Source organism: Anastrepha ludens, chromosome 5, assembly GCF_028408465.1.
Source record: "Anastrepha ludens isolate Willacy chromosome 5, idAnaLude1.1, whole genome shotgun sequence".
NCBI lineage: Eukaryota > Metazoa > Arthropoda > Insecta > Diptera > Tephritidae > Anastrepha > Anastrepha ludens.
The window spans coordinates 40,414,136-40,439,107 of NC_071501.1; the positions used below are offsets into that span (position 1 = coordinate 40,414,136).

The following is a 24,972-nucleotide window of genomic DNA, read 5'->3' on the forward strand; positions in this document are numbered from 1 at the left end:
ATATTCATGGCCTGAAGGTTATGCTGTGTATCTGGTGGGACCAGCTGGGTGTTGTGTATTATGAGCTACTGAAACCGAATGAAACGATTACGGGGGATGTCTACCGACGACAATTGATGCGTTTGAGCCGAGCACTGCGAGAAAAACGGCCGCAATACGCCGATAGACACATGTTGCACAAGTGGTCAAAACATACTTAGAAACGCTCAAATGGGATGTCCTACCCCACCCGCCGTATAGTCCAGACCTTGCGCCATCCGATTACTATCTCTTCCGATCGATGCAACATGGCCTGGCTGACCAGCACTTCCGTAATTACGATGAAGTCAAAAAATGGATCGATTCGTGGATTGCGGCAAAACCGACCGAATTTTTCACAAAGGGAATCCGTGAATTGCCAGAAAGATGGGAAAAAGTAGTAGTAAGCGATGGATAATATTTTGAATATTAAATTTGTAACCATTTTACGTCAATAAAGTTTCAAATTTCGAAAAAAACCGCACGAACTTATTCATAGTCCTATTATTTCTGTAGAACTTGTCGAGAGGTACTGCTTTTAGATATTTTTTGTTGTTTCATATTTATATTACGGCCAACTTATAGTTGAAAAACTCATTTTTCAGTGGTGCAAAGTTTTCCATAAACGAACGAATTTGATTTTAGCTAAGCGCTTGATTTTAGTTCGACTTCGGTAACCTTACATCTCCAGCTTCTATAGAATATGTTAAAAAACCTTTGTTAAAACAGAAATACCAAGCGAAGACAGCGAATTTTAATAACAACTAACTATTTTTTTAACGAAAATAGGATTTTTGTCCTCCAGGTACTATGAAAAATTTAAAAATTAAAAACTTCCCACCAGGCATATATCGAAAGACCCTTCCTTTAAGAAATGCATTTGAATATTTTTGGTTTCAGATGATTATGTTGTAAGTTATGATGTACAAGTCAAAACAACTTTCTCTCGTGGCGCCAAAAAAAGAAGCAGTTTTGAATAAAATGGGGTTAACCTTAGCTTTAATTTAAGTATAGGCTTAAGTCTTTAGTACGCCAGCTTTTTAAGAAAAGTAGTGGTAAGCCCAAAAACAACATTTTTTTATCACTATTTTTCTCAATTCCAGATATAAAACGCACCGATAGCCACCGAAAAGCGGTGATTTTCCTTAGTTATGTGCAATCAAAAACCTTCAAAATCCCTGAGTAGGGTTTTTATGAGCTTAGCTTAATATTGGTTTTTGGTAAAAATCCGTGAAATCTCAATAGGCTAATTCTCATTAGGCTCCAAGGGTTAACCTCATTTTATTCCAAATCGTTAAGGTTTTTGTTTAGAACTAGTTGTTATTTTAGTCTAAAATTTAAGTTTTAATTTCGGTAGGATTTTATTATGATCTACCACGTCAGCCTTTGAGAAAAGTAGAAGTAAAACTCCCAAAAATACCATTTTATGGGGTTTCAACCCGCAATTTTCTGACCATTTTTGGACGCAAGAATCGTCTTTAGCGCACGAGATTACATTGGAAGCGAGCAGGAAGAGTGAATTTTCTATACCTGTGTGTGAAGTACATATTTCACAGGTATACAAAATTCAGACGCAATTCAAATAAAGAACGGCGGCCGCCGTAGCCGGATGGGTTGGTGCGTGACTACCATTCGGAATTTACAGAGAGAACGTTGGTTCGAATCTCGGTGAAACACCAAAATTAAGAAAAACATTTTTCTAGTAGCGGTCGCCCCTCGGCAGGCAAAGGCAAACCTCCGAGTGTATTTCTGCCATGAAAAAGCTCTTAGTAAAATATCTGCCGTTCGGAGTCGGCTTGAAACTGTTGGTCCATCCATTTGTGGAACAACATCAAGACGCACACCACAAATAGGAGGAGGAGCTCGGCCAAACACCCAAAAAGGGTATACGCGCCAATTATATATACATATATAAACCAACAACCCTTTAATGTCTAGCTCGCATTTCGTCTAAAGATTTGTAGTAAACTTGAGACTTTCTTCCAGTAAAAGTACAAACGGATGGACGTGCAAGTGAATGGACATACATGTCTACAAAGTGGCACACAATTAATCACCCAATTTTGTTTCTGAATAACTGTGCTACTAAATAAAAAAATGATTTAGAGTTTTCGGAAACATTTAACATATTTTGACCTTTACATATTCAATTGCTTGTTTGTATACTACAGCCGTCCAGTTCACAAATGTCAAATATAATGGAGGTACGACGTCATTTGCAAAAATTATAAATCTTCCGACAGGGTGCTTAATTATGCGCCCTTTCCATATCCATGATTGATTCTCTTTTTCGGTTTTTACTCACCACACATCTTTGAGGCCACTCAATGAGAAACTGCTTCGACGACTGCCGCTGCCATTCGATTTATTTATGTGCCAAAATCGTAAACGCTTGTGTTGCTCATCCTCGTAGAATGGATTTAGGTGTTCGGGATAGTTGTAGATGGATACCTGACTTGTGGAGCGACCGTTGCGCATAACAAAAGCATCGCCATTCAAGCTAGTCATATCTGCGGCAATATGATGCCTGTTTTAATATCTAGAAAATAAATAAAAATACAACTGAATTTATAAATTTAAATTAAGTATGTTCTATGTTTGTGTGTATGCAGATAAATATGTGTGGAGATATTTGTAGACAAAAGAAATATAACGAGTTTTGAAAAAGAAGTTTTGTCAGGAAAATAACTAAACTTTTAAACTAAACATTTTATCTTCTCCTCCGTAGGCAGCTAACACAGAAGAAACAACATATGTATGTATATATAAAGGGTGGTCAATTTAGATGTATCAGATTTTAAACTGAAATACAAGAACGAAAATTCAATTATTGATTGGGCAATATTTATTATTTTTTTAAGATAATCTCTTTCAAATGTTTGTCGCAACTGCGCAGTAATTCGGTCATCCGTAAACACCCATTTTGAATGATTCGCTGGATGATTTCGGTCGGCAAATCGTGAATAACTTTAGTAATGTTGGATTCCAATGCCTCAATCGAAGTAAAAATTCGCAAACTTTTTTATCAAAGTTTCAAAATTTTTACTCAGAATTTTTAGAAAAATTTGGTGCATGCAGTTTTATAGATCATGCAATTTTAACATAATAAATTTCAAGTTTCAAGTGGTTCAAAAATCACGTTGATTATTACAATTTTTTCTGCTAACGGTGTCTACATATATTTTATTTTATAAGCACATTTGTATTTGCATAGGTAATCAATAGCAAATTTCATGCGGGCGTTCTTGTTTTTCAACTAATAGAGAGATTCTTTCGCGCAATGGAAGTTATGCTTTTTCAACAAATTTCGAACAATTTCATCACAAAACACACATTATTGGTATTTTATTCAGCTCTACGGCTTATGCAGAGGGATTTTTTTTCTTGGCTTTGATTGGTTTTAATTGCACTTTTATATCTTTTAATTAAGAATTGCGTTATAGAAAGATTCCTGCTCATTAAATTACCGATTTCTCTAAAAGTTTTTCCACTTCACGTTAATTGAGCAATAAGCCGGCGTTCCTCTTTTCTTTTATTCCTTTCACTTCTCGAAGGAGCGTAGGGGCTCAACAAGGATTTTCCAGCGTACGTGATTTTGTGCTGTTGCTTTAGCAGCATCCCTCCAGAGTGGGATTGATTGATTTTAGGTCGTTTAGGGTTGATCTTTGCCAGGTGTTTTTCGGGCAACTACAGTCTTTTCTCCCTTGCGGATTCCAGTCCAAGGCCATTCTCGTAATGCTTTGTGGGGGTTTCCTCAGAGCGTAGTCTATCCCTCTCCATTCTATGCTTTTAAGTTCACGTAAAACTAGCTAATATGGGTTATATGGTTCGCCTCCAATGCTCTTCATTTCCTATTGTATTATGCTATTTGCCCTTAGTCGCTTTTATATTATAGCTTTGGAGGCGTTCCTCTTTAGTGGGCTGTTTTTCTGACGGAGCCATTGTGTAATAACTATGTTTATCCTATCAAAACTTTCAGCAGACAAAAACCTATTTAAGTAGACGATGTCGTATTTAAGTTCGATTCTCCGAATTTATTTATTTTTATTTCCCAATGCAAAATATTCAATGTAATCAACTTTTTATATGCAATTAAGTTAGAAATAAATGAAAAACATGCTTCTTTCCCAAATAAAATTAATTTATTGATTAAAAAATCTGTTGCATATGAACACTAAGTATGTACACTTAACAGTTTGAACCAAATGCATACTATTGTTAATTTATGCAAGGCAAGCAATATGAGTTAATTCCACTAAAAATATGCACTTATTTATGCATTTTTTTTGGAAAGATGATTCATGTAAATTTATTTATCCAATTAGTATACTGTAAACTCATATTTCAAAAATATTTTCAAAAATTTTCACAAGAAAATATACAAAATTGAGCCGTTGACAGCAGATCTACGCAGACGTCTCGAAAAAAAGGCAATTTGCCGTGGACAGTTTTTCTCAGCATTGGATCATCTGAAATCAAAAAATCAAAGAGTTTTCATTAGGTAATCAATTGTCCGAGGTAACCCTGTCGAGTTTTTATTAAAAAAAAATTTTTTTTCAATTTTTTTTAACATTTGAAGTAGAAGTGCGATTTTTAGACAATAAATCGCATAATATTAATTATTGTAAAATAAATAAAAATTGAAAAATAAAAAAAACCTCCCAGGTTTATCTCGGTAATTATGTAGAGAAAGTGTGTACAAAATTTCAGGAAGATCAGTCGAGTAGATTCAGAGAAAAAGTGGCCACCGACTTGAAAAACGTCGTTTTCCAGAAAATCGATTTAAAGTTTTCTATAGCAGGTAGCCGAGTCGGAGCGGCCAACGGTTATAATGCTCTAACTTTGTGAGTTTAAAATTTGGACACAACATTCTTGAGATTATGTACATTCATTTTCTCAAATAAACCAAAATCGATTTTTTTTACCCTAAAAACCCTACCCCCCCCTTATGCGAGAGGACCTGCCTACTGGTATGAAACTAGCAAACCGAGCTTTTTCACATCTTTTTAAGCTTAGTACCGGTAATAAATTTCAAAATTTGACGGAGAAATTCCTCTGTCCGACGTTAGGAATTTTTTCGCTTGTTACTGACCTATAGAATTTCGCCAGTGTTCAGCGAAATTCTTCTTCCTCCTCCTGAGAAGTTCGTTGATGTGGCTCTTTGTGTTGTTAGTCCACAGAACGGCTCAGTACCAATTAGACTCATATTTGCCCCTTTTTTAGCAAGAGTGTCGGCTATTTCATTTCCTTCGTGTCCAGGAATCCAACCTAATAATGTGTTGAAGTTTCGTAACATGCTGAGAAGGTTCAGGCAGTTTTGTACCATTTTTGTAGCTGATAGAAGGACTTTAAAAGTCGCCTGACTATCTCAAAGTATATAAATGTGGGTTCCTCTCATTTTTCTGCGGATACATTTCTTCATGTAACACATATCTCAATAACATGTATTTCTGCCTGGAAGATTGTTGGGTAGAGATCCATTAGAGAAACTAGACAGACAACTACAAACCGCTGAGCAAGTTGTTACTTATAAGAAAATGCGTTTCCTACAAATTTTACTTTAACTCCACTTTTACCCATATTTCTAGAATTAACAACCCAGTGCCTTGCTAAGGGAGCCGATTTGTCAAGAAGGAACGAGAAAGCTACTTACTGATCAAGTCCTTTATTATTGAATCATGCTTTAAAACTGAAAAAAATTGTGATGGCCTTGCACTCATACATACATATTTTCTCTAACAACAGCATATAGCAACTCGCGAATTGTGCTATATTTTATCATTAAAATATTTTTATAATATTCGATATTACTATTTGAAAAGTGGTTGATCACAGTAATTTCGGGTTTTTTATCGCTTCCGCTCGCAAAAAATTAATATTAAAATTGTATATTAAACACACGTTATTTTTTATTAATATTTTTTTTATTCTTTTGGCCATGGCAAGAAAGTTTAAATTGCCCACCATCTATTACTTGCGGTTAATTGTTATCAATAAGCCTTTACGTTTGCTTGCTTTAGACTTTTTCTCTTTACTCGCATTTTTAATTAAATACATACATACATACACACCCGTACGTATCTCTTTTGCTTGCCGCCCAAATACACTTGCGAATATCAGTCGAACACACAAAACTTATGCAATTGTGTTTGATGTAATGAAGAAAAAGAAGTGAAAATAAAGTGAATAAATAAGAAACAAGCTTTTCAAAAACTCACAAGAGCATGATAAGATTCTAAATGTGTAGTCTTTGTGCAAAAATATAAATATACATACATACATACCAATCACTATGTACGTACATAGCAATATTTATATGTATGAAGGCAAAGCCGTGAATAAATAAACTTATATGTACCTGTATGTGCATATATGTAAATACATACATACGTACATATATTGTGTGCATATTCTTGCCTATTTGTCTTATCAGTTTCACAGTAACTACCTAACCTAAATAATTTTCCAGTAAGTGATTACAAAAATTAAACTGCAGTTGGTGTATTCCGGCTCCATGCCGGCTGAATTTTGAGTTTTTCATACAAGTAAAAAATTAATAAATAATCGGATACTTACTCACTCGCGGATTTATTTAATAAAATATAAGTAAATTACATCTTTAAATTACTATAAGGGCTGCTAGCCTAATTATAGGCAAAAATTTAAATAATATATGTGTATATAAATCTTATACCGTGTGATGAGATGTAATTCGATATTTTTAACGAAAAGTTTTATATTTTTTAGCATCGTTTCCATTTACGAGCTTTATTTGTGATGTTTTCAGTGAGTTGAAATATTAATCTTGCCCAAAAGATGGAACTAACTCGTGAAAATTTGCGCGCGATGATTTATTACTACTTTCGAGGTGGATTATCAAGACGGAAGTGCATGAACAAACAAACCTTGAGCATTAGTACGACCAGCATACATTCAATATTACATGAACATTTGATCGTGAAGAAGCTTTGTTCTTGTTGGTTACTGTATAATTTGACAATTGCCAAAAAAGGATTCGTATCGATTGAAGTAAAGAAATGTTGGGAGAAATTTAGCTGCGGTTGTTCAAAGTATGTCAATAGCATCACAATCTTGGATCTATGCATATGTGTCGGATAGAATCACGAAGGCAACACGAGCTCTCACGTATCGGCTCACACAAGGGAGTTTTTGAGCATTAAAAATATCGAATTAATGGGTCATCTCCTTATGGCCCTAATCATTTCGACATCAAACGTCGTCAACGTTTTTCAACGCCCCACTATGGGGTTTTTAGCGTTTTTTTTGGCATATATAAAAAAAAAACGTATCCTGTATTTTAAAATAAGCTTTATTTTTGTTTTTACCATACCGTAATTTTTTGAGAAATTAGTCGTTAAATTTTTTTACGGTCACACTGATTGAACGGTACGCCTTCAAAGTCAGCTGATTATCGTGTTCGTTTTGTGCACAGTTTGGTGGAATGCATTGAAAAAAGTTTGATTGCTCGAGTTATCCAAATAAAACAAAGAATCCAAATTTAAATGATGGAAGGTCATAGTCTAGGTATATAAGATTATAGTTTAGTAACATTTTTTCAATTATGTGTGGTTTAGATTTTGTATATCGTGTTTTATTCATATGTATTATTTCAATTAGTCTTAACAAGTATAGGTGCGTTTCGTATAATAGAACTTACAAGGCGCACAGAAGTGCACAGAGTTTTAAATGTAGAGTTACTTACTAAAACGTGCACAATAATATGTAACTAACTTTGTTTGCACAAATTTGCCCCTTTTTGATAAAATCGCCTTTTACAGAGGGATATACGTTCGGAAATGTAGAGCTGCTAGATATTTATTTCAAAAATAATCGGGCAGAGGTCGCAGTTAAAAAAAAATTGGTGAAAGTCTGAATGAATCTAAGGTAGCCCAAATTAATAAAAAAGTACCAGCTTTTGTCAAAAATTTTGAAAAAAACTGGCCCCATTGTCATCGAGTTATGTCAAGATTTAGAAAAAACATTCAGAATGGCTTGATAAAAGCCTAGTAATCAACACCGAAATTAATCGTGTATCCGAAAATAAAGTTGGCCGTCCAAAAGTGGACTACGAGAATGCTAGCTCCCGGCTAAAACGGAAGTTTGCAAAAGAACTTTTGTAAGAACACGAAAACTCGTTGCTCTTGCTTTTACATGCTGCTACAGTTTCAGCTAAAAAATCAGAAGAGAAAGATATGGTTATGGATATGGATATGGTTTTAAAAGCTGCAGCAAAAAGCAAAGATATTTGTAAAATGAAAAGGAAACTTTTTTCGTCTGAGCCCCAACAAATGTCAGCTAACAGTGCTTTAGCATTTTTGTTAGAAAACGGATTTACAAAAGAGCAATATAATAATATAAAACAAAATGCAAAAATATATGGTTATGATATATATCCGCCCTATAAGGATTTGGCTAGTTCCAAATTAAAGCTAAGACAAGACGGCATTCAATATTTTGAAGATAAGGCACAAGTTCCTTTACAACAACTTTTGGACCATACAACTACCCGCATCCTTGAAATGCAACATGAGGTCCTAGGTATACTTCCAAACGTGACACATTGCAAGTTAATTTTCAGTTATGGATATGATGGTTCGACCGGGCACAGTATGTACAAGCAGCGTTTTCAAGATCATGGTAATGTGTCTGATTATTCATTGTTCGTAACAACAATTATTCCTTTAAAACTGATTAATGAGACCGATCAAATTATTTGGGTCAATAAAGCACCCCATTCAGTTCGGTTTTGTCGGCCATTGAAGATTGAATTCATCAAGGAAAGTCATGCTCTCATTCTAACAGAAAAATAGTACTTGGATACTGAGATTCGAAATCTGAAATCATATATTATATGTACGGGTATAATGGTAAAAAGATATTTGTGGAATATTTAGGACAAATGACCCTAATTGATGGGAAAGTTTTAAATATATTGTCGGGATGGAACTCATGCCAGTCTTGCCCCATCTGCGGAGCAAAGCCAACACAATTACTTAATATTAAAGATATTAATTCAGAAGTTTTCAAGGCCAAAACACATGCCCTTCAATATGGAATCAGCCCTTTGCATGCTTGGATCCGCTTTTTCGAGTTTGTGTTGAAACTTTCATATAGAGTCGAGATGAAAAAGTGGCACGTTAAAGATTGCGATAAACCTCAATTAATAGCTCGAAAACAATTAATATAAAGGACACTTTTAAAGGAAATGGGCCTTAATGTAGACAAGACTATTCCAAGCGGCAGCGGAAACTCCAATGATGGCAACACAGCAAGGAGGACATTTTCTGACGCAGCTTTATTAGCCTCAATTTTAAATGTTGAAGAACAATCACTGAAAAACTTCTATATAATTTTATTGAGCATTTCCTGTGAGAATGAAATTAGCTCAAGCAAGTTTGAAACCTTTTGCGGAAAGGTTTTTGAACTGTACCATTATAATTATCCTTGGTATCCTTTGTCTCCTACTGTTTACAAGATACTAGTACATGGTCATCAAATAATAAAAAACTCCTTGGTTCCTGTTGGCTGTCTTGGGGAACATGCATCCGAATCCAGAAATAAGTTTTATAAGAGCGATAGAAGGGGGCATGCAAGAAAATGCAGTCGGCTGGATAATGTGACAGTTGTTTTTAACAGAGCCTTAGATACTTCGGACCCATTTTTGTCCACTATCTTTTTAAAAGAACGACAAAACAAAAATAAAAAGAAATACATACCAAAAGAAGTTCTCGCGCTGCTTCAATCGCCATCTTTAAATATTTTAACAAATAATGACAAAGATTATCAGGAAGAAGACCATGTAGATCAGAACGAAGATGAAGAATATGACGAAGATGTTGAACTTGATGTGATTACTTCTGACGAAGAATATATTAAAATAGAAGAAAACTAACTTCATATTGGTAGTAAGTAATCTGTTGTTGTTTGTAAGTTACGTAATATTTTTCTTTCTTCTTAGAACACATATATGCAGTTTAAAAATGTACCTAAGCTATTTTGGAAGAGAATTAACTACCCAGACAAATTTAATATAAAAACAAAGAAATAATTTAATTAATTTTAAATAAATACTTTTTGTTTAAGAATGCACAAATTCGCGAAATAAATGAAATATATGAAAACACAAATTTACTATAAATTGTCACATTATTTTAGAGATCATGTTCAGGGCGGAGGTGTAGGCGTAATCGAATGAAAAAATAAACAAAAACCGAAATTCTACTTTAATCTACGTGATTCACCTGCAAAAATTTAAGTCATAATCTTTAAATTTGTGATTTATGCCAAAAAAATTAAAAAAATCCCCATAGTGCGCCCGAAGAAGCTGCCTTTAAACAGCTCATATTGGAGGTATCCACTTCTCAGTGGCAAAAGTGCTTTGAAAATTGATTCAAACGAATGTAGAAGTGTATTGATTTCCAAGGAGAATATTTTGAAAAAAAAAAAACAATAAAACCATGTTTCTTATTCTTTTAGTGTACTTTTATCATATTATTTATAAATTCTAGGTCTAATAAAATTAAAACCAAATTAACAACTATGTTCCTTCATTATTTCGTTGTCAAAGCTCTATTTGAGTTAAGTCTGGTTATACAATTTATGCTCTGGCATCATCGAAATCCTGGAGAATGAATTGTTGAATGTTGAATTTGGTATCTCGAAAACGCACCCCAAAAGCTAAATACCCAAGGCACCTTCAGGTTCTTCCTATTGAAGTATGATTAAAATGCCATGATATTGCTTACAGATCAAATATACATTTCTTACAGAATTACATCTAGGTGCAGCTTAGAGCTCTCTCCAGATATAATCGGCTTCTGCGTTTTCAAACAGATCTAACCGGCTCTTCACAACGTAGTCTATTGTAATTCTAAGCTGTGCGGTAAACTGGGAAAGACTGCAATATTCAAGCTACCATTGACCATACGGCCAAAATTTGACTGATCGAATGGATCATACAACTAGTAGCCGAATAACGCATTCAAAAAATAAATGCATGATATTATTCACCAGATTATAATAAAAAAAAACATTCCAACAATATTTCTGTTTTGTATGAATTTAAGATCTCAAGCTCTTAAAAAATCACCCGATATTTAAATAAAAAAAAATTATCGATATCACAACTTTCAAAATGAGGTTAATTCCAGTTAGATCCATTGTATCTCCCACTGTGCAATGTATTAGTAATATTTGAACTTTTTGGGAGCCGTCAACTAGTGGCTGTTTTAGGACTCGCTTGAAATTTTCAACCTCGATTTCTCGCAATTTTTCTTATATTTGGTCGAAATTTACTCATTTTTGTACAAAAATACATAAAAAGTATATAAAAAAGAATACATTCACTCACACTACATAGTATTGCTAATACAAGGCTGTGTGTGTTACAAATCATCAACAAAGCTGTGCTAAGGCAACGAGATAGGAATGTTAACAGCAAGAATAAGAAGAAATCGAATCGAATTTATATGAACCTATACGGCTATTTTTAGCGAAATTACGCGTGCAACGAATGTACGTACATCATTATTGAATACTATTTGTATTGCTGTTGTTCGTCTATGTTCGTTTGTTGAATTTTGTGTAGAAGTTGAAAGACTCCGCACTGGAGCAAAAGCCAATCAATAGATGATGTTTTGAATTTCCTTTAGTTCATCCACTTAAGCCGATTTGCATAGAAATATTTATGTACAAACATCTACATACATATGATATATATATATGTAGTTATGTACATTTAGGTGCATACATATGAGGATGTACATGCACGCGTACATATGTAGTAAAAATGGCAATGTATTTATAAGCGTTTGTTTGCATTTATTGACCATTAGTTCTCAATAAATTACACACCAACAAATATGTACAAGAAATTCTCGTAGTAAAATGTACATACATTGTTCAAATTATAAGTATGTTTCGTCTTTGTAAAGGCTCCTTAAAAAGTAACGCTTAGATGTCAGTAGTGAATAATTCTTAGACGATACCTTATTTATGTCATCGTTGACATTTGTCAAGTCGACAGGTGTACATTTGCTCACGATAGAACAACGCATTAAAATTATTGAAACTTATTACGAAAATGAGTGATCTTTAAGAGCAACATATCGCAAAAATCGTTTTTTTTTTGTAATATAGAAATAATCGTTCGAATGAGTAGACAATCCAAAGGTTGGGGGAAAAATTTCATAAAACTGGTTCTGGTTCTGGTCAGCATAGAAAAAGGACTGGCAGACCAGACTGGTGTTTTTTAAAAAGTAAAATCCATGTGAATAAGCCAACAACGATTCCAGAGCTGAAACACAACATTCGCATCGAGAGTAGTTGAACTCAATGCAAAAATATGTGAGCGAGCCCTTGAAAATTTTAAGTCTGCCTGTAGACGTGCTCATGGTAGACATTTAAATTATGCCATTTTTTCATATATTATATAATTTTAAGAGCCGTATTTTGCATAAAAATGCGAAAGAATCTAAATTAAAAATTTTTTTTCAACAACATCTAGGCGCGTCTTTTGAAAGACCCTTTATGTATACACGTTCAATTCGTTGATGGAGTGAATTAATGATTGGCTACAATGTTAAAAATGAAAATAAAATGTTTTAGTTTCTGGGTCGTTAAATTTTCAAGTTTTCTTTAAAAGAAAATAAACGAGAATATTTGCCTCTTCTTAGCTTTTCAACTATTAAAGTAGAATTGGGCAAGTTTTTCTGTGCAGGATAGACAAAAATCACAAGTAGCAGGTGGCGCAAAATAATTGTTTTGGAATTACTTTTTTACTAAATAAAAAAGCAAGAAATAATTTTGAGTGATTGAAATCTATATTTTGACCTGCTCGCACTCCATTGATTGTCTGTTTGTATACTGCGCTGTCTACTTTAAATGATTGACGTGTGACGCCATTCAGAGTAATAGCAGCTTCGTCCTCATTTCGATGATGCCGCCAGTGCTCTCTTCTTCCCTTCGCTAACAGATTTTTTGCTTTTTTTCAAAGTAAATTCCAGAATTCGGAAGTGATTTTCTGGCGGTCAACGACTCATAATGGCTTGCCAAACCGTACTGAGCAGAAATGTCAACACAGATGCCATTCTCGTCTGTCAAACCATAGTTATCGATATCGTCCATTCTCATGCAGCGAAAAAAACACCCATTACATTTTCCGATAGGGTAATTAATTTTGTGTCACCTTATATAATTTAAGATGACACAAATTACATTTTCACACGCTGTAATACTTAATGTATGTCAACCTTCTTTTAGAAACATAAGCGAATCGTTCCTTTCGACTGATTTCGCCAGTTGATTCTACGGGAATGATCCGGTATTAAATCGGGTATAGACCAACAACATTCTTCAAAAATGTATGGGTGATATTCCACATTATTATGACAGCAACAACTCTGCTGATGCTATTTTGCACATTATTATTAGGCAAAAACTGGGGTTTATCGTTCCACAATTTATATGAATGCACGGCAACACCACCAAACTTGTGTTACCTTTTTCTGCCTAGCGCAGGACATTCACAAATAATGTGTTTTAAATTTTCAGTGTCCATTCCACTGAATCGACAGATGATGGCCTTCTCTAAGGCCTCTCAATTTCGTTTAAGTGATATCTCAGGCTACAGTGGCCTATAAAGCTATCAAATAAAAGTCTCAAGTCTACTCTGTTGAGCGAAAGAAACTTATCAAAAATTCCTCGGTCTGACGATGGGAATTGTTTCACTTGTCACTGACCGATAGAGTTTCGCCAGTGCTCAACGAATTTTTTTCTCTTCCGACTTTCAGATAAATTCGTTAATGTGGCATTTTATAAGGCCATATTTGCCGCTTGTTTAGCTATATGATCAGTCATTTCATTTCTCTCATATCCCTCAGGTACAGAAATCCAACCTAAAATTACTCTATTGAAGCTCTCTAACGCGTTAAGAAGGCTCAGGCAGTCATTTATCATTTTTGAGGTGATTACAGTTGATAGAAGAGCTTTCAAAGCCGCCTGACTATCTGATTATATATTTTACACATACATACATAAATTTTTAAGTTAGGTGCATCAACTTTGCAATTCAATATGTAGTTCGAAAGATTTGTACAATTTTTACCATTGAAAAATCAGCTGTCTCATATGTAGAAAAATATAAGAAAGAAATCTACTATCACTTGAGCTCATGTACACTAGACAAAGCTACTGTCCTGCTTTATGTGTTTACGTAACCATCAATTATTTAGTTCAACTTGATTTCACAATTCGATTATATTATTCGCACAGTGATACATAGAAATCAGTGATTTCTCTCATTTTTTCAAATTCAAACAAACGTAAAACTACTTTAAAATTAACTTCCATATAAAATGAAAATATTAATGGATGTATTTAAAAGTAAATAAATTTCTCAAATCTTTAGTGGTTTTCATCTAAAGCAGCTTCGAAAAGTAAATGTACATAAAGAGTGATCAGATTGGGGGTACTTTTTCCAATAGGGGTTTTTTGATGGATCACGCGTGCCAATTGGCAAACTAAGTATATAATTATTTTCAGTATTCATTGGCATTTCATCATGCATAGACTTACGCCTCAACAACGTTTACAAATCGTATTTCATAATTGGATTACGAAAATCGACGCTCTGTGAAATGTGTCCATCGCGCGCTCAGCCCAACTTATGGTAATGACGCCCATTTTGGCTAAGCCGTATTTGGGCTGAAGAGCAACCCAAAGACATTCAAGAACAGCCATTACATCCATTGAAAACAATTGTTTGATGCGGTCTATGGGCTGGAGAAATCATCGGCCTATATTTTTTCAAAGTCGAGGCTGGTGCCAATGTAACAGTGAATGGCGAACGCTATAGCGCCATGATAACGACTTTGTGATGCCCGTGATTTCCACAACATTCGGTTCCAACAAGATGGCGAACGGCGCTACTTGCCATACAGCCTGTGAAACAATGGATTTACTGCGTCGTCGTTTCGCTAAGCAATTTATCTCTCGTCACGGCCTAGTGGATTGGCCACTAAGATCCTGTGATATCACACCTTTGGACATTTATTTGTGTGGGTATGTAAAGTCTAAATACTTTGTGGATAAACCAGCGTCAATTGAGGTATTGGAAGCCAACATTACTAAAATTATTCACGAGATACCGACCGAAGTCCTTCAGTGAGTCATTTAAAATTGGTATTTATGGATGACCGAATTACGGAGCAGTAGCGGGCTACATTCGAAAGTAATTATCTGTATACAAAAATAATACAGACAAACATAATTGTATACAAAAATAGTACAGATTGCCCAATCAATTTCAATTTTCGTTATTTTGTTTCGATTGAAAATCCAATACCTCTAAATTAAATCACCCGTCTTCAGACTGTTAGATCTATCAGATTATGGAATCCCCTTCCAATTTCCATTGAAAGTATTAAGTCAGTTAGATATTTCAAAACAGCATATCCCTTTTTTTATATTTGCTTCTCTCTCTTTCTTTACTCCTTCATCTCTATTAATTATTTTTCCTTGTTCCTATCCTTTTCCTTTAAAATCTGTAATTTGACTGTTAATTTGTGCAATGAAAAGTCTGATCGTACATTTTTCATAAATAAAAAAATTTGGTCGCTATTGACAATAAATGCAATAATTTGACAAATTTTAAAGGTGTCTTTGGCGATGATCAGTCGTAATCTGAGTTAGTTTCTAAACCGTTTCATCCATATATGTGGACAAGTATGAATGCATTACGGTACACAAAAGGAGTCACAGTAAACACAGTGGACTTCTTGTTGGCGCGTGACTTTTTAATTTGACGAAAATAATCCATTTCGGTCCGATACATAATTTTTAGAAATGTGTATATCGATACCAGCGCAAATTAGCTGGTAGTTTTTTGGAATGAAAAGATGCCGTCATCCACCTGTCAGAAAAATATCGTCCAAATTGTTTTAACCGTTTCGGAGAATAGCTCGAGGAAAGAGGCAGTTAGATTCATGAATGACTTTTTAAACTTTAATTAGATGCTATAAACAATATGAGCTTAAAACAGCTTCTACTTACATCAAAATCATAACACTTCACATAAGTTTTAGTTTTATTTATGTACAAATAATTATTAAATGTATACAATTATTTGTGTAAATTACACAGAACTCGTAAAATTCTCTAATCCTATGATTCATCTTTGATTTTATATCAACAATACATGCACATCTATGCATATATGTGCAATATATGCCTACACACCCTTATAAATTTATGATTTAAAACAAATTTACTGAATTTATTTTGCAATGTAAGGTGCAAGAAGTTCCATTAGAAGGTGATTGGGTGTGTGCTTTAGCAGATTATGATATATACATATACATATATACATATTATGAGGTCTATTCTCTATTTACTCACAGTCGGTTCTACGTTACCGGAACGAAATGTTTTATGGTGTTACAACAACAAGAACAGCTGGCTTAACTATCGGGTGTTTTTTTAGCTGCATGAGAACTATCGATATTGATAACTATGATTTGACTGCTGAGAATGGCATACTGTGTTGACATTTCTGTTCAGTAAGTTTTGGCAAGTAATCATGAATCGTTTAAAGCCAGAACAACGCTTTCAAATCGTGGAAATTAGCTTAAAAAATTTAATATAATAAATCTGTTCGCGAAGTTCATAGAGCACTGCTGGCATCATTGGTCCTTATTCCTTTCGAAATGAGGAAGGAGCTGCCGTTACTGTAAATGACGTGCTCTATCGCGCCGTGCTTACTGAATTTTTGTTTCCAAAAATAAATCAGCGAAACATCGACGACATTTGATTCTAATAAGACAGCGGAACTTATCATACAGCGCGCTTAGCAACCGATTTATTGCAATATTTAAGCCACCATTGTTATATCATTGAACTAAGTTTACACCGCATCTTGATAAGTTTTGAATATTTATTTATTTTTTAATTTATGCATATGTATAAAAACCATACAATGGAACTAACTAATAATTCAACTAATTTTTATGAATTTGCTATTTTTTCATATTCCTACTATTTTATTTTTAGTTAATATGGTTTCCTGAAGTCCAAAATATTTTATTTCTTTAGAACGCAAAGCCTATTTTGATAAAACGTTTTTTTTATGTGAATATAATCTAAGCATGTCATTATATTATCTGGTATATTTGAACAGATTAAATTAAGCAATTCATTTTATCTAAATACTTACAAAAAAGGTGTAAATAAAAACTTTAACTCTGTTAGTGAAAAATTGTTTATGAATTGCGGTGAAATTTACCCCAGCGTGTCGTTTACTTAAAAAAAGTAGGCGTGTCTACCGAAGGTTAAGAGCGTTTTTTGCATATTCATCTAACGGAACTTAATACGAATTTGCTGCAGCATCTTGCTAAGTGTACTTTTTATAAATAGTTTCAAGTGAATCCATTAGCCTTTCGATAGTAAATTTTTGTTTTCCTTAGACGAAATTTTCAATGACTTTTTCCAATGAACAAGTACATACATACGAGTACATATGTATTTTTACAGAGGAATGATTGCATTTTATTTTCGATTTTTTTCATTTTTCAATCAATACATACACTTAAGTATATATACATAGGTAGCGTATGTAAATATTTAAATTGCTACTTTTTAATTATAATTCATGGAACATCAAAGATAGAAAAACATTTTTCTAATAGCGGTCGCTCCTCGGCAGGCATTGACAAACCTCCGCGTGTATTTCTGTCATGAAAAAGTTCCTCATAAAAAGCCATCTGTCATTCGGTGGAGGCAAAAAACTGTAAGTACTTCCATTTGTGGAAGAATATCGAGATACACGCCATAAAGCTTGGCAAACCCAAAGTACTGGGTGTGAGCGCCAATTATATTTATATATTATATTATAATCCATTTAATTAAATTTAGATATAAAAAGAATTAATTTTATTTACATTAAAAAATACATTTTTTATTTACATGAAAAATGAGTGAAATAAATGAATGTAGAAATGTTCAAATATGACTCTAAAAGAGCTTCACTGAAATTGAGTTTTACAAAGGTGAAGTCCAAAATAAACAAGACTGAGCTAAAATATAAACGACAGCACCTTTGCTCTTATTTATTCAAAATAGTTCCCTCTGGCCTCGATACACTGTTTAGCGCGATCTAAACGCTTTTCGAAAGACTGTTTCAGGTCATTTACCGGAATGTCCTTCAGGATGTCGGTACAAGCCTTCGACGAATGCAATCCAACAAACGCTTCAAAACGCCAAGATAGAAAATTGCATTGACGGTGTGACCCGGTCGCATGAACTCCTTGTGGACGATTCTCTTGGAACCGGAATAACAAATGAGCATCGACTTGTCTTTTGACGTCTCCAAGCAGATTTTTTGGGTGGTGTCTCGTCTGGGGTCTTCCATTCGGCAATTTAACGTTTAGTTCCACGTTCAAGTTGGAAATACTACGTTTCATCACCAGTTACAATGTTGTAGATGAAGTTCTCATCTTTTTTCGCTTCTTTAATGAGGCGAATGTTGAATTCTGAGCAATTTTTGGTCCTCAGTTAACTTGTGTGGAATGAAATGTGCACAGACCTTTCGAAAGCTCAAAAAATCAGTTAAAACGCGACAAATCGATGTTTTGGAGATATTCAACTCCGATTCCATGAATTTTAGATGCCTTTCAGCGTGGTCACGTAGAAGGAAAAGTCGAAAATTTAGGTCTGAGAAGCGCTCATTTATGAGGTAAAGACGGAGTATAGCTCTTTCTAAGCCTTTTAAGTTCCCATTTGTGGAACAACATCACAGACGCACGCCACAAATAGGAAGAGGCGCTCGGCCAAGCCCGCAAAAATAGTGTAAGCGCCAATTATATACATAAAAGATCCCTTTGGCCAGCCGGGTAATAATATTGATAATTTTTTCTGTTTTGTATTTTCGTTCCACAGTATTTTTAGATATTAGCTGTCCATTGTTTGCTAACAAGTACAGGTTTACCATTCAAATTTTTTCCGTCTTTTGCCTCTTTCATATGTATATTTAAATACATGTATGTATATATGTATGTATTTGTGCGGCTGGTTTATTTTATTAAATTTTTTAAATACGCTAATATTTTGTGGATGAAATAACACTTAAGCACTTCTAGTTTTCGTTTTTCTTGTTTCGACAACGCGATCAACGTCCATAATCACATTTATTGTTCAGCAAAGTCACCGCCATAGTTATGTACATACCTATGTCTCACAACCGTCTTTACCATCAACACCATCACCATCAACACAGCGGCTGGGTAACAAAGTTCACTTATGAAAGTGCTATGTGTATCATAGTACCTGTAGAAATGTCAGTTAGCTAAAAATCTACTGCAAAAACATAGTTATATCCATTCATATGTAATTGTATATACATACACATATGTAGATACTATTTATGTATATACGAGTATGAGTAAACATGTGCGGTAGATATTTAACTAGCTGACATTTCTACAAGTCATATTTCATAGTTTATATTCATTCCAATTAATATTGCGATATTTTGCGAATTATTGTTAGATGTATGTATGTATGCACATACATATCTAGCTATGTAGGTATTATTTGTATGCTATATGAACGTGTATATAAATATGCATGCAGGCAAGTAAATATCTATGTAGATATGAACACACGTCTAGCAAATACTTTTGCTGTAGATATAGCGCGACTGTTGATTACAGCAAACCCTCACGTGAACTCTGCTAAGGAGAGTACGAAAAGTACGAATAATCCGTAGAATTTATTTGCATTAAATTCGCAACACAAACGCTTACGAATTTCGCGCAGTTCACTTTCAAGACGTTACCTAAAGTAATCGTAGCACCACAAACACTCATTGAAAATGTGAATTATCAGTTTTTTATTTCAAGCAACACCTCATATTATTCATATATGTAAATATATATTATGTATTGGATATCAAAATCCTTTGGTTATTGGATTTTTATGAATAATTCCACAAACACACACACACGCAAACACATGCACATACATACGTACGTATAGTATATACATATGTATGTATATTTTACCTTCGTTAAAATTTTTGCACTTTCTTTAGATAGCGCGCGTGTGGTTTCTGCAAAATCTGTATTTTCCCCGATGCTGTCCGAACTCTTAAGGTTAAATCCACTCCACTAACGTAAATGTGGAGTCCCGAGCTCCGATAACCCGATGAATTGTTAAGCGATCAACGTTTTTAAAGAAGCATTCGAACTAAACGTCGTCGTCCGCCGTTCGCCGTCATCAATATTAACTTATACTAAATATATTACAAAAGGTAGACTCGTTCACAGGCTGTTTACTTGAAAAAGCTGCGTTATAAAGTGTTTGTCGTTGCAGTCGCGGCGCGCGAGTACGTTTTGTACGTGTACCGGGTATGAGTACGTGTAGTCTTCTGAGTAGCTTTTGCTCTTCTACAATTCGAATACGCGCGCACACACAATGCACTACCTACAATTCGTATTAATTGAAAGTAGCAAAGTTGTTGCTGTTCGACAACACAATACACTGCCGTCATTATTCTCTCCTTGTGGTTGACATGAGCAAGTTAGCCAACCAGCCAGTCAGCCAGCCATCCAAGTAGCGAAGTCGAATTCAGCTATATCGCCCGCTAGCATGCCACATAGTCAACAACGTCAAGATTGCGATCAAGCGAAGAAGCTTCTGAGATATTTTTTATGTAGTGACGAGAAAGCGAAGCACAGTGTTTTGTAGTTGCTCAAATTCAATGAACACATGTATAAGTGTACATGTAGATGTATATAAAAAGAGTAGGGATGCTATGTTAAAATAAAGTAATACTATTTCATATAGCGCTGTGTGACTGCCATTCGTAAGTGCGTAGGCTCGAATCTCCGTGCATGGAATACCAAAAAATAATAGGGCCATGAATAAGTTCGTGCGGTTTAACAACAGATGGCGTAACTTGATTATTATTCCATCGATCCACATTTCCAAACATTCATTGGAGAGCTACTGTCGTAAGGCACAAACGTCAGTATAAGTTTTTTATTTGAAGCGTAAACAACAATATTTTTACCACACTTGAAAATGTCGAATTTCGTGCCAAATAATGTGTTTTTGCGGGGAATTCTTCTTCATTATTTTAATATGAAGAAAAAAGCAGCCGAAAGTCATCGTATCTTGGTGGAAGTTTATGGTGAGCATGCTCTATCTGAGCGAACGTGCCAGAAGTGGTTTGCACGCTTTAAAAGTGGTGATTTTGGCTTGGAAGACGAAGAACGCGAGGGTGCGCCGCCAAAGTTCATGGATACCGAATTGGAGGAATTGCTCGATCAAGATCCGGCTCAAACGCAAGAAGAGGTTGCAAAAACTTTGGGAGTTGATCAATCAACCATTTCCAAACGTTTAAAAGCCATGGGAATGATCCGAAAGGTAGGCCATTGGGTGCCGTATGAATTGAAGCCAAGAGACGTTGAACGCCGTTTTATGGCATGCGAACAACTGCTTCAACGGCACAAAAGAAAGGGTTTTTTGCATCGAATTGTGACTGGCGATGAAAAGTGGGTCCATTACGACAATCCAAAACGTCGGGCAACGTATGGATACCCTGGCCATGCTTCAACATCGACGTCGGCGCAGAATATTCATGGCCTGAAGGTTATGCTGTGTATCTGGTGGGACCAGCTGGGTGTTGTGTATTATGAGCTACTGAAACCGAATGAAACGATTACGGGGGATGTCTACCGACGACAATTGATGCGTTTGAGCCGAGCACTGCGAGAAAAACGGCCGCAATACGCCGATAGACACGACAAAGTTATTTTGCAACATGACAATGCTCGGCCACATGTTGCACAAGTGGTCAAAACATACTTAGAAACGCTCAAATGGGATGTCCTACCCCACCCGCCGTATAGTCCAGACCTTGCGCCATCCGATTACTATCTCTTCCGATCGATGCAACATGGCCTGGCTGACCAGCACTTCCGTAATTACGATGAAGTCAAAAAATGGATCGATTCGTGGATTGCGGCAAAACCGACCGAATTTTTCACAAAGGGAATCCGTGAATTGCCAGAAAGATGGGAAAAAGTAGTAGTAAGCGATGGACAATATTTTGAATATTAAATTTGTAACCATTTTACGTCAATAAAGTTTCAAATTTCGAAAAAAACCGCACGAACTTATTCATAGTCCTATTAGAAAAACCGTTTTCCAAATAGCGGTTCCCATCGGCAGATAATGGCAAACCTCCGAGTGTATTTCTGCCATGAAAAAACTATCTGCCGTTCGGAGTCGGCTTAAAACTGTAAATCTCTTCATTTGTGGAACAACATCAAGACGCACGCCAGAAATAGTAGGATGAACTCGACCAAACACCCAAAAAGAGTTAGTTTCTAGGAAATATATATAGCCCATATTTCCTATAGTCTAATATCAATGCTCTTTAGTTAAGTGAATTTTTAGAAAATGATTTTTACACAAATGGCGAGCATCGCCGCCATCTGCTAGCTTAGAGTTCTTTCAATTGTGCACATTCCGGAGTTGAAGTTGGGTTCCTGTATTCATAAGATGGCCAAATGACACCAAGGTTGGATTTCAATATAGGTATAATATGCAATATCGATTTATTAAAAGGTGCAGCCATTCCCATAATTTATGGAAAGAGATTCGGGTGGTTACCTCAGCTGTAAATTACTAATCGTAAGTGAAGGGCCTCCAAAGATATCTTGAGCCATAAAAAAATAATAGTTTTTTTAAATTATAAAAATAAGCCCTAACGACTGGTGTTTTTCGAGGTATAGCAATTTCTCAAATAAAATGTAAAAAAGTCAATAAATGGGCAATAACAGATAGTAACTCTCACTAATAACGCATTGAATGTTAACCCCTTTTGCAGTTTTTTAAGACATACTACTTACTTACTACACTACTGTTATACATTTTATTATTAAAAAAAAGAAATTGATTTTTTGTTTTTTCAATATTTCGATAGTATAGTATAGTACGATATATGTAGTATCTTAAGACTATACTGTGAAGTTATCATGTGGAAATTTCCAATATTATAGCTTCTACAGCCCAAGCGGTCCGCGCACTTCTGTGCCTCAAACTTTAAACTCACTTATCTCAAAACAACTTTTTTCGGCCAGGTGTTGTCAAAAAAAAAAACGGATTTTGTCAATTTTTTTTTATTCTAGTGCGGAACATAGTTACAGTCATACTGATTTATATTATATTTTTTTTTTTTTGGTTTTTGTGTTTCAGATAAATAGAAGAGCCAAAATGAGCAACACCGTCCAGGTTCAATTTTTCGGGAGGGTCAAGTTCAGCGCCATTTTTTAAATTGTTGAAATCGAACTTTTTTTCATTTTTGTATGTAAAAGAAGTTAAATAAAAAGTCTAAAAAATTTAAATATCGTTTTTCATTTTTTTGTTCTAAAATAATTCCTAAAAATACTCTAAATTTTCGAGCTCTAGACCACCGGGACCCTTAATACGCTTTTGCATTACTTTGATCAAAATAACAAGGATTGAGCTTAAAGCGAGGAAGAGTGCGTTAGCTCCTCGTCAACTGTTTTCGTTGAGATTACTTGGACAAAGCTACTGAGCTCGAAAGTTTTTTTATAGACTATGATCCCTATGAAGAATGCTTGGCAATATTTCGTTGCGGCTTCGAAAGGTAATATAATATAATATTAGCGCGAACTACTAAAGACATGCAGAAGAAAAAACCTGAGCCCTCTGATTTTTTTGTTTGTTTAACATTCATTTAAGGCAATACAAAATGATTTTGATGTGAGTTTTTGCTCCTATTCTATACAAGAAAACAAAAAAACATGCACATGAAAGCTTTCAACATAATAAATAAATTTTTTCTCTGCCCAATCACCAGTTTCTTATGAAATGGATAATTTGCATTCTTTTATTGCAAAATTGGAACAAATAAACAAAGATTGGAGTGTTTAAGAAGAATATTCTGCGGATGATTTTTGGATCTCTTCACATTAGCAACGGCGAGTATCGCAGGCCATGGAACAATGAGGTGTTTGAGTTTAACGACGAATAAATCGAATAAAGATCAAGTGGCTTCGTTGACTGGGTCATGTCGTCCGAATGAATACAAACGCTCCAACTCTGAAAGTATTCAGTGGGTACCAGCTGGTGGTAGCAGAAGAAGAGAAAGAAGGACTTGGCTTCCCTTGATGTTTCCAAATAGCGCCGATTAGTACGAGAAAGAAACGACTAGCGCGCTTTCTTAAACTCGGCGAAAATCGCGTAAACGGTTAAGGGCCAATCAAGAAGAAGAAACAAAGATTTGGTTATTTTTTTGCGTTTTTTTTTAACACAGAAACTTTCTGCTGTACTTATCTATTTTTTTTAAATTATAACACTCTCGTAGCAAATGGACGATATGTATATAAGTCATAGGCAAATTCTATTTATGCTACTCAAGTTGAGTCTAACCGATTTGGGAATTCGGAATTAATAAGCTTTTCCTGTTTGACACACTGTGCATTCACGACTACGTAAGAGCCAAATACCATTGATTTCAATTTGTTTGTAGCGTCGCAGGAACTTTAGCAGCATCTGTTTAAAAAAATATATATACATATAAATGCAAACAAGTGATAAAAGTTCCTGCGCGATCTTGTGCTTTTTCGTCTTTATGGAAATCATATTTCCCTTATATTTGTTCATTTAGCGGATGAGCAAATATATAAATGAACTTACACACCTTCAAACCAATAAAGAATTATAAACGTTTTGCCTTAAATTGAGCACTGAATAGGGAGCGGACATTGTGGCGCAGTCATTGTTGCTTATTCCGATGCACATACATATACATTGTGTAAGATACATTTTATACCATACACACTGATACATGCATGCATACTAGAGCTACTGAGTTGTCGTAGTCGGATCTATAGCCAGAGACAGCGA

The 24,972-nt window shown here is 34.9% G+C and overlaps 1 protein-coding gene across 3 annotated transcripts in view; it reads right to left on the reverse strand.

Annotated features, from left to right (window-relative positions):
- LOC128862918 (general transcriptional corepressor trfA) overlaps positions 1–20,653 on the reverse strand; it is a 31,901-nt gene extending 11,248 nt beyond the window's left edge. The window contains exons 1-2 of one of the 3 annotated variants that reach the window (XM_054101743.1): positions 20,094–20,653; positions 2,324–2,557 (exon numbers count right to left, since the gene is read on the reverse strand). In XM_054101743.1, coding sequence (XP_053957718.1) covers positions 2,324–2,526 — 203 coding nt within the window. In that variant the 5' untranslated portion in view covers positions 2,527–2,557; positions 20,094–20,653. Of the gene's footprint in view, positions 1–2,323; positions 2,558–19,257; positions 19,278–20,093 lie in introns of those variants that run through there. The other 2 variants (XM_054101744.1, XM_054101745.1) reach the window with 2 other exon arrangements.
- Positions 20,654–24,972: the final 4,319 nt, after the last annotated feature.